This window comes from Cibotium barometz, chromosome 19 (assembly GCF_041138505.1).
Source record: "Cibotium barometz isolate CiBa-2024 chromosome 19, ASM4113850v1, whole genome shotgun sequence".
Classification (NCBI taxonomy): Eukaryota; Viridiplantae; Streptophyta; class Polypodiopsida; order Cyatheales; family Cibotiaceae; genus Cibotium; species Cibotium barometz.
The window spans coordinates 33,041,471-33,054,179 of NC_141064.1; the positions used below are offsets into that span (position 1 = coordinate 33,041,471).

At 44.5% G+C, this 12,709-nt stretch overlaps 1 protein-coding gene across 1 annotated transcript in view; it reads left to right on the plus strand.

The window, feature by feature from the left end:
• The window catches only part of LOC147628479 (uncharacterized), a 36,161-nt gene extending 24,451 nt beyond the window's left edge, over positions 1 to 11,710 (plus strand). Inside the window, exons 3-4 of the mRNA XM_086813635.1 lie at positions 11,128 to 11,147; positions 11,257 to 11,710. Coding sequence (XP_086669761.1) covers positions 11,128 to 11,147; positions 11,257 to 11,287 — 51 coding nt within the window. The 3' untranslated portion in view covers positions 11,288 to 11,710. The remainder of the gene's footprint in view (positions 1 to 11,127; positions 11,148 to 11,256) is intronic.
• Positions 11,711 to 12,709: the final 999 nt, after the last annotated feature.

Consider the following 12,709-nt stretch of genomic DNA (forward strand, 5'->3'; position numbering starts at 1 on the left):
CTTAACAGGTGTCCAACGAAGGCTTTGTAGGCCATCATTCCTTATGAAGCTTGGCATAATAGGAAGCCATCAGTGGTTTATATGCGTGTCTTTGGATGCTTGGCTTATGCTCTTATGCCCGAGCAGCATCGCACGAAGCTTATGGTAAGGCAGTGAAATGCATTTTTGTGGGCTACAGTATAGAGAGCAAAGGGTACGATCTCTACCATCCTACCTCACTGCGGATTATGGTTAGTAGAGATGTGGTTTTTGTGGAGAATTCATCACAGCCCTTGCTTGAATGCAAAAAACAGCCAAATGTAGGGCTCACAGGATGTCTTTGATACTCTTCTTCCTTTGCATGGTACACATTTACCAGGTGTTGGGCATTTGGAGACAGCCTATGGCTGGAAATCAGCCCATTCACGCTGAAACTCAGCCCTTAACAGCTGAAAATCAGCAATCAGACATGCCTGATGTTGAGCCCATTGGTCATGTAGATGTTAATGATGCAGTGACAAAAAAGGAGAGCCATGCACGAAGCTAAAGTAGTACCTCGTTGGCTGTTGCAAACCTTACGGGACAGCCATGTTGAGGCTCCTTTGCAAGGGAGAGTGTGTGCTAGTTCTTGCCATGCATCTGGGTACTTTGTTGATCATGCTCTCATGAGCACCTTGTGCAATGAAGAGGAGCCTGTTTCCTTTGAGGAAGCACAGGAAGATATCATTGGATGCATGCTATGTAGGATGAGTATGACTCTATACTCAAAAATGACACAGGTACTACCATAAGGCCATTGGTACGAAGTGAGCTTACAAGTTGAAGCAAAAAGTAGATGGTAGCGTTGACCGCTACAAGGTGAGTATTGTTGCCGAAGGGTATGATGAGACTTTTGCACCCACGTCTCGTATGACCAGCATTTGATCCATCATTGCATTGGCAGCACATCATGGATTGCATGTACATCAGTTGGACATTAAAATTGCTTTCTTGAATGGTGACTTGCCCGAGGAGGTATATATATCTCAACCTCGTGGACTTGTACGAAAGGGACAGGAAAGCAAAGTATGCAGGTTGAAGAAAGCCTTATATGGCCTTAAGCAGGCTCCTAGGGCTTGGTATGAAAAGATTCATGCATACTTGGTTGCACATGGTTTTTGCAACGGTCCTATTGAAAGTACCCTCTATGTCAAGAGGACTCAAGATAGTTTCTTGGTCGTCTCGTACATTGATGACATGTTACTCAGAGGCCCTGATGAGGAACAAATTTCAGCTTTCAAAGTCGAATCACATTCATCATTTGAGATGTCAGATTTGGGTCAATTGCGTTTTTACTTAGGCTTTCAGTTTTTACAACGTGATGATATATGTACTTTAGCGTGATGATGTAGTCAAAGTACATCGAGAGATTGCTTAAAAGTTTTTTGAGTTGTGAAGCCGAGTACATGGCAGCTTTTACAGCTACAGTTGAGTGTGGCTCAAACCCCTTAATGGCTGATTTGGGTGTTGGACAACCGTCCCCCACACTACCATTTTCACTGACAGTTAGAGGGCATTGGCAGCTGCGAAAAAGCTAGTGTTTTATGCTCGCATTAAGCACATTGAGGTGCATTGTCATTATGTCAGGAAGAAAAGACTCTCTACAGGGGAGATGAGCTTGGTATATGTGCCTACACATGATAACCTGGCAGATTTATTCACGAAGGCATTTCCTCGTGAAAAGTTCGAAGCTTTCGGCAAAGCTTTGGGCTTACAGCATTTTGGGGATTGATCCGCCATCTCCCTGTATGAGCATGCGCTGAGCTAGGACCGTGTGAAACAACGAAGTCTTTCTTTAAACCTGAGTCTTTGGCAATCCTTTAAAACAGCATACATGAAAAAAATAGATGTAGTAGAGACGGCACCAGATGGGGTCCCGAATTAACACCCCCCCCCCCCCCCGGCGGCGCCTTGCAAGCAGGAGTATTTGCTTTATTTCTTCTTCTGGAGAATTGTATACAAGCTGAACTATGTCCACAAGACTGAGCAGACAAGCTAACTGATTGACCGCCAAACGCAAGGACAAAGCCACCAAACGTTGGGCAAAACTGTGCATAAGCTTTAGGCAACTTTGAAGCTATCTTCGAGAGAAAAATACACCGGCCCAAGACTAAGGGAAGGTGTGCTGAAAACTCCTGAAGAGACTGAGCTTCTTTGCCTTGGGCTGAGAGCACAAGTAGGGCTGTAAGTATGCACAGGCAAGAGCCTAAGCATACATGCTTGAATTTTGATGATAAACTCTGATTTATGACTGATGATTTTGGGACTAATCTGAGCCTGCCTTTATATACCCTTCAGGGTGCCCAATCGGCTGCCCATAAGCCTGTTGGCTGGCTGGAAATGTCCACGACCAGCAACAAATGTTTGGTTGGCTGCAGCAACTGCACATGCGACTAGCATCTAATGCTTAGTTGGCTGCTGTAAATGATCATGACTAGCATCTAATGCTTAGTCGGTTGCTGTAGCATGGTCAGGTGGCTGCCAGTCCTGGCCGACTGGTGCCCAAGACCTCACATGGTCTGGACGACTGCTCCAAAGCCTTCCAATGGCTGGTCGGGTGAGCCTACAGAATGGCTAAGGGGTTTGGCTACCCCCCTTGCAAGGCAAGCCCACCTTGGGGGCTGCCTTGGGGCTGGCCCCTTCTAAATGAAGTGCAACTACATGCTCCTAATGCATCTACTGCTATGGCTGACCTTTGCATGCTCCTAAATGATGAACACTTGCTGAATTCTCCATAGTGGGTTAAGAGGACTAACCTGACACAAGGCTGGGAGATTGGCCTACATAGCTCGTGCCTGACATGTCTTGGACTAGGCTCACAAAGGGGTCACGGCATACGACAATAAATCCTAAAAGGTACGATTGCACATGATTCTTGCACGGTTGATGAGTCAGTTTGTCACCGTGTACCACAGTGCATGGGTACATGTGACATTCCTTCCTACTTAGCTTGGCGGCAGGTTCATAGCTTCGAGGTAGTCCACCAATAATTGTGGATAGGAAGAATTCTTCATCTAGCCAAACGACTTCATGGGTCTCTCGATCTTTGAACTTTGCATAAAATGAGCGAAGACGTCGTCCAAAACCATGCTTCCAGCGATGTAGAAGGATCTGGTCAGGCTCTATCACCTATGCTTCATCAACCATTTCTAGCTGCTCCTTGTCTGGAACATTCTGCAATGAAGGTCCAATATAAGGCTTTAACCAAGAGACGTGGTTGTGCATCGTCCAACTGTCTGGCAATCTGAGTTTCATGGTGACGTCGCTTATCCTCTTTATGATGGGAAAAGGACCAAAATTTCTGAAGGACAACTTTGGATAGCGCTTGCCCACTTGCTTGAGTCTTTGCTTCATAATCCTTAAATATACCTATTCACCTTCTTTGAAGTTGACGTCTCTCCGTGACTTGTTTGCGTGTCTGGTGTAAGCCTTCTGAGCTTTGGTAAGACGCTCTTTGATGGACTCAATGATGGCTAAAAAGATTCGGTGGTCTTGTTGGCTTCCAAGGAAGGAGAGATCATCCTCGTGAGAAGGGATGAAAATCTTCGACCAAAGGCGGCCTCGTACGGAGTTATGCCAACACTGGATGAGTGAGTGTCATTGAGAATCACCCGTACCAACGGGAGATGAAGCTCCCACTTCGACTACTGATCATGGCAGTACGCTTTAAGCACATCGAAAGCCAACTGATTGTAAATCTCGGTTTGGTCATTGGTCTAGGGATGGAATGCACTGGACAATTGTAATTTGGTACCAAAGTTGTCGAACAGAGCTCGCGAGAAGTGAGATGTAAACTTTGGGTCCCGATCTGAAGTAATGGTCCATGTTAAACCACAAACTGGATACCAATGTCGGAGAAAGATCCGGGCTATATCTTCTGCTGTGGCCGCCTGTTTGCATGGCAGAAGCATACAAAATTTACTGAATCTGTCAACTATCATCATACACTGAGTATTCCGAGATCCAATAGATGCGGGAAGGGGTTCAACAAAATCCATCAAAATGTCGTGAAACAGACCCTCAGGAATGGGCATTGGCTGAAGCAGCCCTGCTTGTTTGGTATGGGGGTTACTTTCACTTTTTGACATATGGAACACTGAGAAACATAGTTGTACACATCCATGCGCATCTTCGGCCAGTAAAATGATCTTTCTAACTTCTCCAAGGTACTGTTGATCCCACGATGACCACCAACAAGGGAATCATGGGCATCATGGAGGAGTGCTGGTCTTTTCTCCCTGAGAACACATAGTCTACCCTTGTAAAAAAGCCAACCGTCTTGAATAGTGTTGTGACCCAGTTTTGAATAAAGGGCCATACTGTAAGGAGTTTCAAATTCTGGACAATCTATATACTATGTCTTCATATTGTCTAAATCTTTCCCTAGTATCTCCAACACAGTGGACTCCTGTACTGTCTGAATACTACCTTTGCAACTTAGAGCGTCAACCACGGGGTTGTTCTTGCCCGGTACATACTCAATCATTCCTGCAAATTGTTGGAACAATTGGCTCCACCAGTGTTGTCTATCGCTCCACTGGGCACTTCGCATAGTTTGTAACCACTTCAAGGTCTGGTGGTTTGTCTTCATAGTAAATTTCCTTCCATAAAGAAAAGGTTTCCATGGCTTAAAGACTGTGATAACCCCTAGCATCTCTTTGTCGTGTACAAAATCATTTTTTCCTACATCATTCAACTTTCTGTTGGAATACGCCATTGGTCTGCCGTCTTGTTGCAAAACTGCTACTATGGTGAGATTACTAGCATCGGTGATTACCTTAAAAAGGTCATCCCATGATGCAAGTTTAAGAATTGGTACTTCGGAAGCTGCCTTTTGCAAAGCAAAGAAAGCCTCCAAAGCCTTACCTGTGACTGAAACTTTCTGTCTTCTAGTCTTTACTCCCTTGAGTAGATCTATCAATGGTGCTGCAAGGTTAGAAAACCGATCCATATGCGAGCTATATGCTTGGCACAAACCCACGAAGGAATGTATCTCTTGGGCTGTCTTTGGGACATCCCAATCAAGGATTGCCTTTATCTTTTCGGGATCAAGGCAAATGCCATTGGAACCGATCACATAGCCCAGGTACTGGACTTCTTGAACTCCGAATATGTTCTTTCTTTGCATTAATGTAGAGTTCGTTGTCTCGCAAAAGCTGCAAGACCTTCTGCACATCTTTCATGTGTTGTTCTGCAATGGCAGAGAAAATAAGAATGTCATCCAAAAAAATGAATAGACATATACCAATGAGTACGGCGAAGTTTCATGACATCATCTTGTTGAATGTCAAAGGTGCATTGGTCGAACCAAAAGGCATGACCACAAACTCATAATGCCCTTGTTCTGTTTGAAAGGCAGTCTTTTGGATATCGGCCTCAAAAATCCCGACTTGATTATAGCCACTTTTGAGGTCGATCTTTGTAAAGTACCAAGCATTGTTGAGCCTTTCAAAGGATGTACTCTATCCTTGGCATGGGGAACATATTCTTGATTGTGAACTTGTTCAAGGCTTGGTAATCCACACAGACACGTGCGATCTTATCCTTCTTCTGAGAAATATAAGTATGTAGGCTGGGAGTGAACCCGTCCACATCCAAATGGTACAGCACAAGGGCACATTTCGTCTTGGTCGCCAACTGTAGAGAGATGGCGTCTTCTAAATTGGCCATGTCGAAGAGGACAACAAACTGTTGTCCCTTCACGGTGCCATAAGCTCTGATAAGACCTTTGTGTTTTGTGACGCTCTTCAATTCCGCCCTCTTGCTTATCATCGAATACCACTTCAGGTACCCCATTCAAAGCAAGCAAAAGGTGAATAGCATTGGTGGTTGAGGGTGGGGGTGGAGGGGATGGTACAGTTGTGGTGGCAGCGACTGTAGAGGCTGGTTGTTTGCTCTTTTACACGTGCCATTTGGTACAATCCTTCTTGGCATGTCCTGTGTGGTGGCAAAAAAAACAACGGTTGTCTTTGAAGTATTGTTCCTTCTCATCTGACTGTAGGAATCCTCTAGTAAGGCCCTCCTTGATCTTTTCTTCAAGGGTCTTCTTAGGTTCATCTTGTCACTCCTTCTGGGAGCTATTATGGCCCTTCTTCTTTTGATCCTTGTTGTTGTTGTTGGGAGCCCGATTGCTAGTTGGACGCCTAGTTCTGCTGGTTGGTCTTCGTCTACTGTTGAGTTTTGGGGGTGATTGGAGCAGCCTTGGTGGGCTTGCCTCCATTGAGCATCATCTCATGATTCTGTGCAAGAGTCAAAGCCCTGTCATATGTCTGAGGTTCAAAATTTTGAACAGGGAACCAAATTTTTGGATCCAATCCCCGAATGAACTACTTGAGCTTCTCCTCCTCGGGCTTCCCCAATTGTTGAGCTGATGTGATCACCTTGTTGGAGTAAGTGAGCATAGGGGAACCGTTCTGGGTGAGTTTGTAGAACTCATCTTCTAGATTTGTCATGTACTGCGGAGGTAGAAACTTGGTCTTCAAATCGGACACAAAGGTGTCCCAATCATAGTCTGATAAGCCAGTGTAAGGATCTGTATGCAAATGGGACCAATGTTGCCACCAAGTGACTGCATCACCGGTGAGGTGTGGAGCCGCCAGATAGACTTTGTCGTGGCTTTGTGTGATTTTTGAAAGAGGAAAGTGGGCAACAAACTGGTGAATAAACAGAGTCACAACTGAATGGTCGCACTTGCCGTCGTACTAAGTGAAGTTCGGTGAGGCACGGATAATTGTTGTCAAGGCTGTTGCTGGGGCTGTGGAGGATTGAGCAGGGTGGAAAGTAGTTACCAGCGTCTGGAGTGTCTGTTGGAACCGGTCCCTCAAGTCTTCTCGGGCCTGTCGCTCGTGGTTCGCATTCGCTTCGAGCTCCGCCCGCAATCACTCCTCTTTGGCCTTGCGTTTGGCTTTCTCGGCTAGTCTTGCTTCACGGTATCGCTCTTCCTTTTCAGTCATCCATCGACACCATTGGTCCACTGAGAAACTTTGTTCTTTAGGTGTCTTCTGTTGGGCCAAGGTTGCCTGGAATTCTGCCAGTTTTTTTTCCATCTGCACTCTTTTGAGTTGAATTTGGAGTTGCCGTATTTGCTCCTTTAGCTTTTGGTTGTCTTTGTCTTCTTTTTGTGGAAGCGTTTCTTCGAATGGTTCTTCTTCTTTAGTCATGTCTTTGGAGCTTGATGCCATTGTGGATGGGCAAGTGGTTTTTCGCGATCTCAGCTTTACCATCCACAGGATGCCCTCACCCTAGGTTGCCTGGTTGAATCACGTCCCAAGCTCTGATACCAATGTAGCATGCGCTAAGCTAGGACCGTGTGAAACAACGAAGTCTTTCTTTAAACTGAGTTTAGTGAGTCTTTAGCAATCCTTTAAAACAGCATACATGAATCTGAAAATAGAGTAGTAGAGACGACACCGAATGGGATCCCGAATTACCCACTGAAGGGCTCCCCCCTGCAAGCAGGAGTATTTGCTTTTTTTTCTACTTCTGGAGAATTGTATACAAGCTGAACTGTGTCCACAAGACTGAGCGGACAAACTGACTCAGTGACTGCCAAACGCAAGGACAAAGCGACCAAACACTGGGCAGAACTGTGCATAAGCTTTAGGTGACTTTGAAGCTATCTTCAAGAGAAAAATAGAGTGGCCGAGACTGGGGGAAGGTGTGCTGAAAACTCTTGAAGAGACTGAGCTTCTTTGCCTTGGGCTGAGAGCACAAGTCGGGCTGTAAGTATGCACAGGCAAGAGTCTAAGCATACATGCTTGAATTTTGATGATAAACTCTGATTTATGACTGATGATTTTGGGAGTGATCTGCCTTTATATACACTTCAGCTTAGTCGGCTGCTGTAAATGATCACGACTAGCATCTAATGCTTAGTCAGTTGCTATAGCATGGTCGGGTGGCTGCCAGTCCTGGCTGACTAGTGCCCAAGACCTCACATGGTCTGGCCGACTGCTCCAAAGCCTCCCAATGGCTGGTCGGGTGAGCCTACAGAATGGCTAAGGGGTTTGGCTATCCCACTTGCAAGGCAAGCCCACCTTGGGGGCTGCCTTGGGGCTGGCCTTAGGCCTGGCCCCTTCTAAATGAAGTGCAACTACATGCTCCTAATGCATCTACTGTTATGGCTGACCTTGGCATGCTCTTGAATGATGAACACTTGCTGAATTCTCCATAGTGGGTTAAGAGGACTGATCTGACACCCTAAGGCTGGGAGACTGACCTACGCAGCGCGTGCCTGACATGTCCCGGACTAGGCTCACAAAGGGGTCACGCCATACGACAATAAATCCTAAAAGGTACTACTTCTGTACATGATTCTTGCACTGTTGATGAGCCAGTTTGTCACCGTGTACCACAATGCATGGGTGCACGTGACACTTTACATGTGCACATCATCACTCTAGGGGGGATTTTAGACATCTATGTCAGTCATGGTAGCAATGGGTGAACTGGAGTAGGACTGGCCATGGCACTTTTTACCCTTTAGAAGAGGGGGTTTTCCCCAAGCACTCCAGTCTCTAGGTATGAACCCACCCTTATGTCATTATACGGTTCACATCTTATATTGTACTTTTGGCACTTATCATGTAGTCTACAGTATTGCTTTGTGTGTGTCTCCTTGTACTCTCACGACTGTACTTCTTTGTGTGTTTGTGTGTGGATTTATGTGCTTGGCTGTAGCATCTCTCCAACAATTCTCTCTCTCTCTCTCTCTCTCTCTCTCTCTCTCTCTCTCCCCCCCCCCCAATAGGAGGACCTTCTCTTGCCAGCTCAATCCCACAACCTTGAGCACCATGCAACAGCGTCGGATGAGGGATATATTAGGATGAGGGTAGAGAGCTATATGCTCTCTATTCTAGTACTAGCTTTAGCTTTCCATTTTTAGTTCCTAGCATTTCCATTTTTTATGTAACTCAAACATTGTGTCACATAGACTCGATGTAATTATTTTGGTCTCATAGGTCACTTTGGCCTTTTGAAGACGTTAATGTACCTTTTGAAGACGTCAACGAAAATGCACTTCTACAGAGATCACTTCTTCATGCTCACTGAGGATGGACTCATCAGCAACCAGGCTACCTGAGTGTTCACATGTCCCAATGCCATGCTGATTGTGATCGGCTAGATACGGGTTTCATCCCACCACCTCAGAGTGAAGACAGGTAGAGCTGAGCGCGTCTTCAGAGCCAGGAAGCTCATACGGAGACCTAGAGAGGAGAGGATCTGCCGATTATGCCAATAGAGGTTGAGACGGAGGAGCATTGCATATGCTGCTGCCCAGTATACTATGAGATCCGTGGGAGGTTTCACTATCTGTTTCGTGAGGGATTTTGTCCACTCTCCATGACCATTGACTCTAGACCAGCATTGCCTAGGCCTCTTCTTGCTTGAGCTCCGTAGACACAGGGACACTTTCTTGAGAGAGCTTCGGCCCCAACCACCCCGCCCCCTCCCTCATGAGCCAACCATCACCAGTTTCTTGCGGACCCAAGAGGTGGAGGACACCGATACAGTGGATCTTGTGGACCCACCTCGAGCTGCTTTGGACGCACCTCGCCCAAGAGGAGTTACCTCAGACTGACCTCCACAGTCTAGCGTGCCTGACGCCCCCGGCCCCTGGGACGTTGGCCATGATCCCCTCATCAGCTCCAGATCCAAGACATGCTCCACCACCATCGAGCTACCTTTCCACGTGACGTAGCTGAGGGAGACCTCTCGGCCATACTCATTAGCCCCATGCTTGATATTTTGGAGAGTGGTATACCATCTATTGGGAGCTGATGCTGCTCTCATGTTTCTATGTTCCTAGTATTCCATGATGAGTTTCCATGGACAATTTTGTATCACCCCAGTGAGATAGCTATGTTTATGTTTTGTTTCTGTTTTATTCTCCATTCCATGATGAGATATGCCATGGACATTATTATATCACTTTGGTCTCATAGGCCCATTAGGTCTTTAGTAGGTGCTCAATATATCTTTCTTTCTCTCTCATATGAGAGAGACAACCTTGAAGAGGATTATGCTTGAATCTTGTTGTGGCTACAAGATGCATGTGTATGTTGTTCCCACTCTCTTGCACCCAGCGAGCCATGTCACGTGCTTGTGACATATAATCAATCACCTGCTGAGCTGGAAACCTTGCAAATGGATGAAACAAGCACACTAGGGTTTACAATCCATGCCCTAGATGCTGCACTTAAATCTTTTAACCAGCTTTGCTCGAAAATTCTTAAGATCAAGGTGCTTAAACATCAAGTTAAACATACTTTTATTGTTATGGACTTTTCCAAACAACTTGAATCGTATGAAATGATCTTAGGATGTCCTTTCATGAGAGAAGCCAAGATGGTATATGACTCATCCAAAAACCATGTTTACCTCCAATTTGATGATTGAAATGATTCAATCATCAGGGTTGATGGCTGCATACATCCTATGGGTAATGGAGGATTATTTGACAATCGTTCTAACACCACCATCCATTCAGCCCCATTGAAATACTGTTACAACAGGCGAGAGGAGTTGAGATTTGAATGCGATTTGGAATGCAGGAATGTCATGATGAAGGTTGACCAGGAGTCTTTGAATTGTGAATTTTTGTGGACCAGAATCTGTGTGTGGACCACAATGTGCTACCAGATCAAAACTGGCTCTCCTAGTCTTTGAAATCCTAAGTTTGATGATATAGAGACCTGGCATACAATGGCCCACACAGTGGATACGTCAAACGTGCATTGCAGCCATGCGGATGGCCTCCTTGGAACATTACTAATGGATGAGGTTGTCATGTTCTTGACAACCGAATGGAGTTCTGGTTCAAAAAGGCCTACCATAGACAACCGTGTATCAACATGCGAAGTCTTAGAAAAAAGGGGGAGAGGTGCTGATGGTTTTCTGAGCACTCATCTGAAAAAGAGAAGTCCATTTTTGGCAATGAGCTCAGTTAGTGGTCCATAATAGGCCAATAATTTTATCTATACTTTATTTTGGCATCAAATCTTTTTCTGAGTTCTCCCTTTTAAGACTTTGATTTGTGCTTTGTTATTGTACTATCACGTTGCAATAGTTTTCAATGTTACTAATCTCTTGCATTGTATTTGGTTGCAGTCGTTTGTACTATTTTGGACGTATCCTTCCATTACTATTTGCAAGTTCCTCTTGGGTCATTATCAGGCGATTGCTTTTGTTTTCTTAATTGCCTTGCTTAAAACTAGTTGTTTCCTTAATTGAACTTAGGTTTGCCTATGATATTGTACACATATTTTGAGTTCTGGAGTCGCAGGTCTAGGTATGCCTTTGGAGGCATATGCTGCAGGGAATCTTTTCCATGGTGTTATGCCTCCTTTATTTTGCAGAGGTCCAGGTTTGCTGTATGGCCATACTCTGCTACATAGCTGCTTGAGGTCAGCAGTTACATAGGGTCCTTCTTTGCGAAGTTAAGATCTTCATTAAATATCGTGTAGTGAAGATGAACATGGAGATGATTTTTTGTTTAGTACAAAACAAATGAATGCACACATGAACTCAAGTTTATTGGATTTCCAAACGATACTATCAATTTTTAGTGGTCTGGTTTTACACGTGCTTGGAGCTGATGCTCTCTCTGTCTCTCCCCTTCCTGCTCTCTTTCCTGCTTTTAAGTCTCAAGACATCAAACTATGATCAAGGAACCTTTGAGGCCTGATTGAACCACGAGTTTCAGATTATAGTCTATTTTCATTCAAAGACACCACCCTACTTTTGTAGTTGTCCTAACCTCATATATCATTTCACATGAAGCCTTACCCACAGGGCTGCTATAACCATTCTTTCAGCGTTGTCATTTCTAGGTGAGGCAACACTAGTGCATCATATGCATACTTATCATGGATTCTACCATCCAAATACATATGCATACATGAATCAACTTGCCTAGGCATTAAGAATTTCTCTGGAAATCTCAAGTTAATTAACTTGCCTTGGTCTCAATAATTTCTTCAGAAGCCTCCAGCCACTTGAGTGTGCATTCAGTGATTGCAATTCAAAAATAGATATTACAATTGGTACTTAGAAGCTTGTGTGATGATGTTTTGCGATTTCATTTCTACATTTTAGATGTGTGGAAAATGCTTGATTTGAGTTACGTCTACTATTACTTATCCTCTCAGTTTTTCCATTGCATGGAAGTGGAAAGCTCACCAAAGCTTCTTCTAGTTGCTGCTCAAGTTGAAATTTTTATTCACAATAGCATTGATGGCATAAGTGTAGATTATAAATAGTGGCATCTCTTATCAATGATGACGAACCCAAAGGCGAGTTTTGATTTCCCAAAGACAAGGGAGAGCTATGCTCTTGGTTCTTACATCAAACTTATTAAGCAATTCTTATACATGGTTGAACAATGTATATCTCAACATACTTTATTTTTATGTGAATGGAGTAAAGATCAGCTTCATTGTATAATCCATTTTTGGTAGGTAGGACCTTGGCAAATACCCTTGCCTTGGGCCTTTCATCGACATAACTTGTGAGGTCCTTTGATTGCTTCAAAACACGCTCAAATACACTTCAGATTTGATTTGGAGATCTAAGGTGGAGAATGCTCTCTATGCATGGTTCTTTGCATTGAGTCAAATGGTACCTCATTAATGGTCTATTCTTGGGTTTAAGAACAATCTTCACATTAGACTTTGTTTTGTTGTTCAAAGCA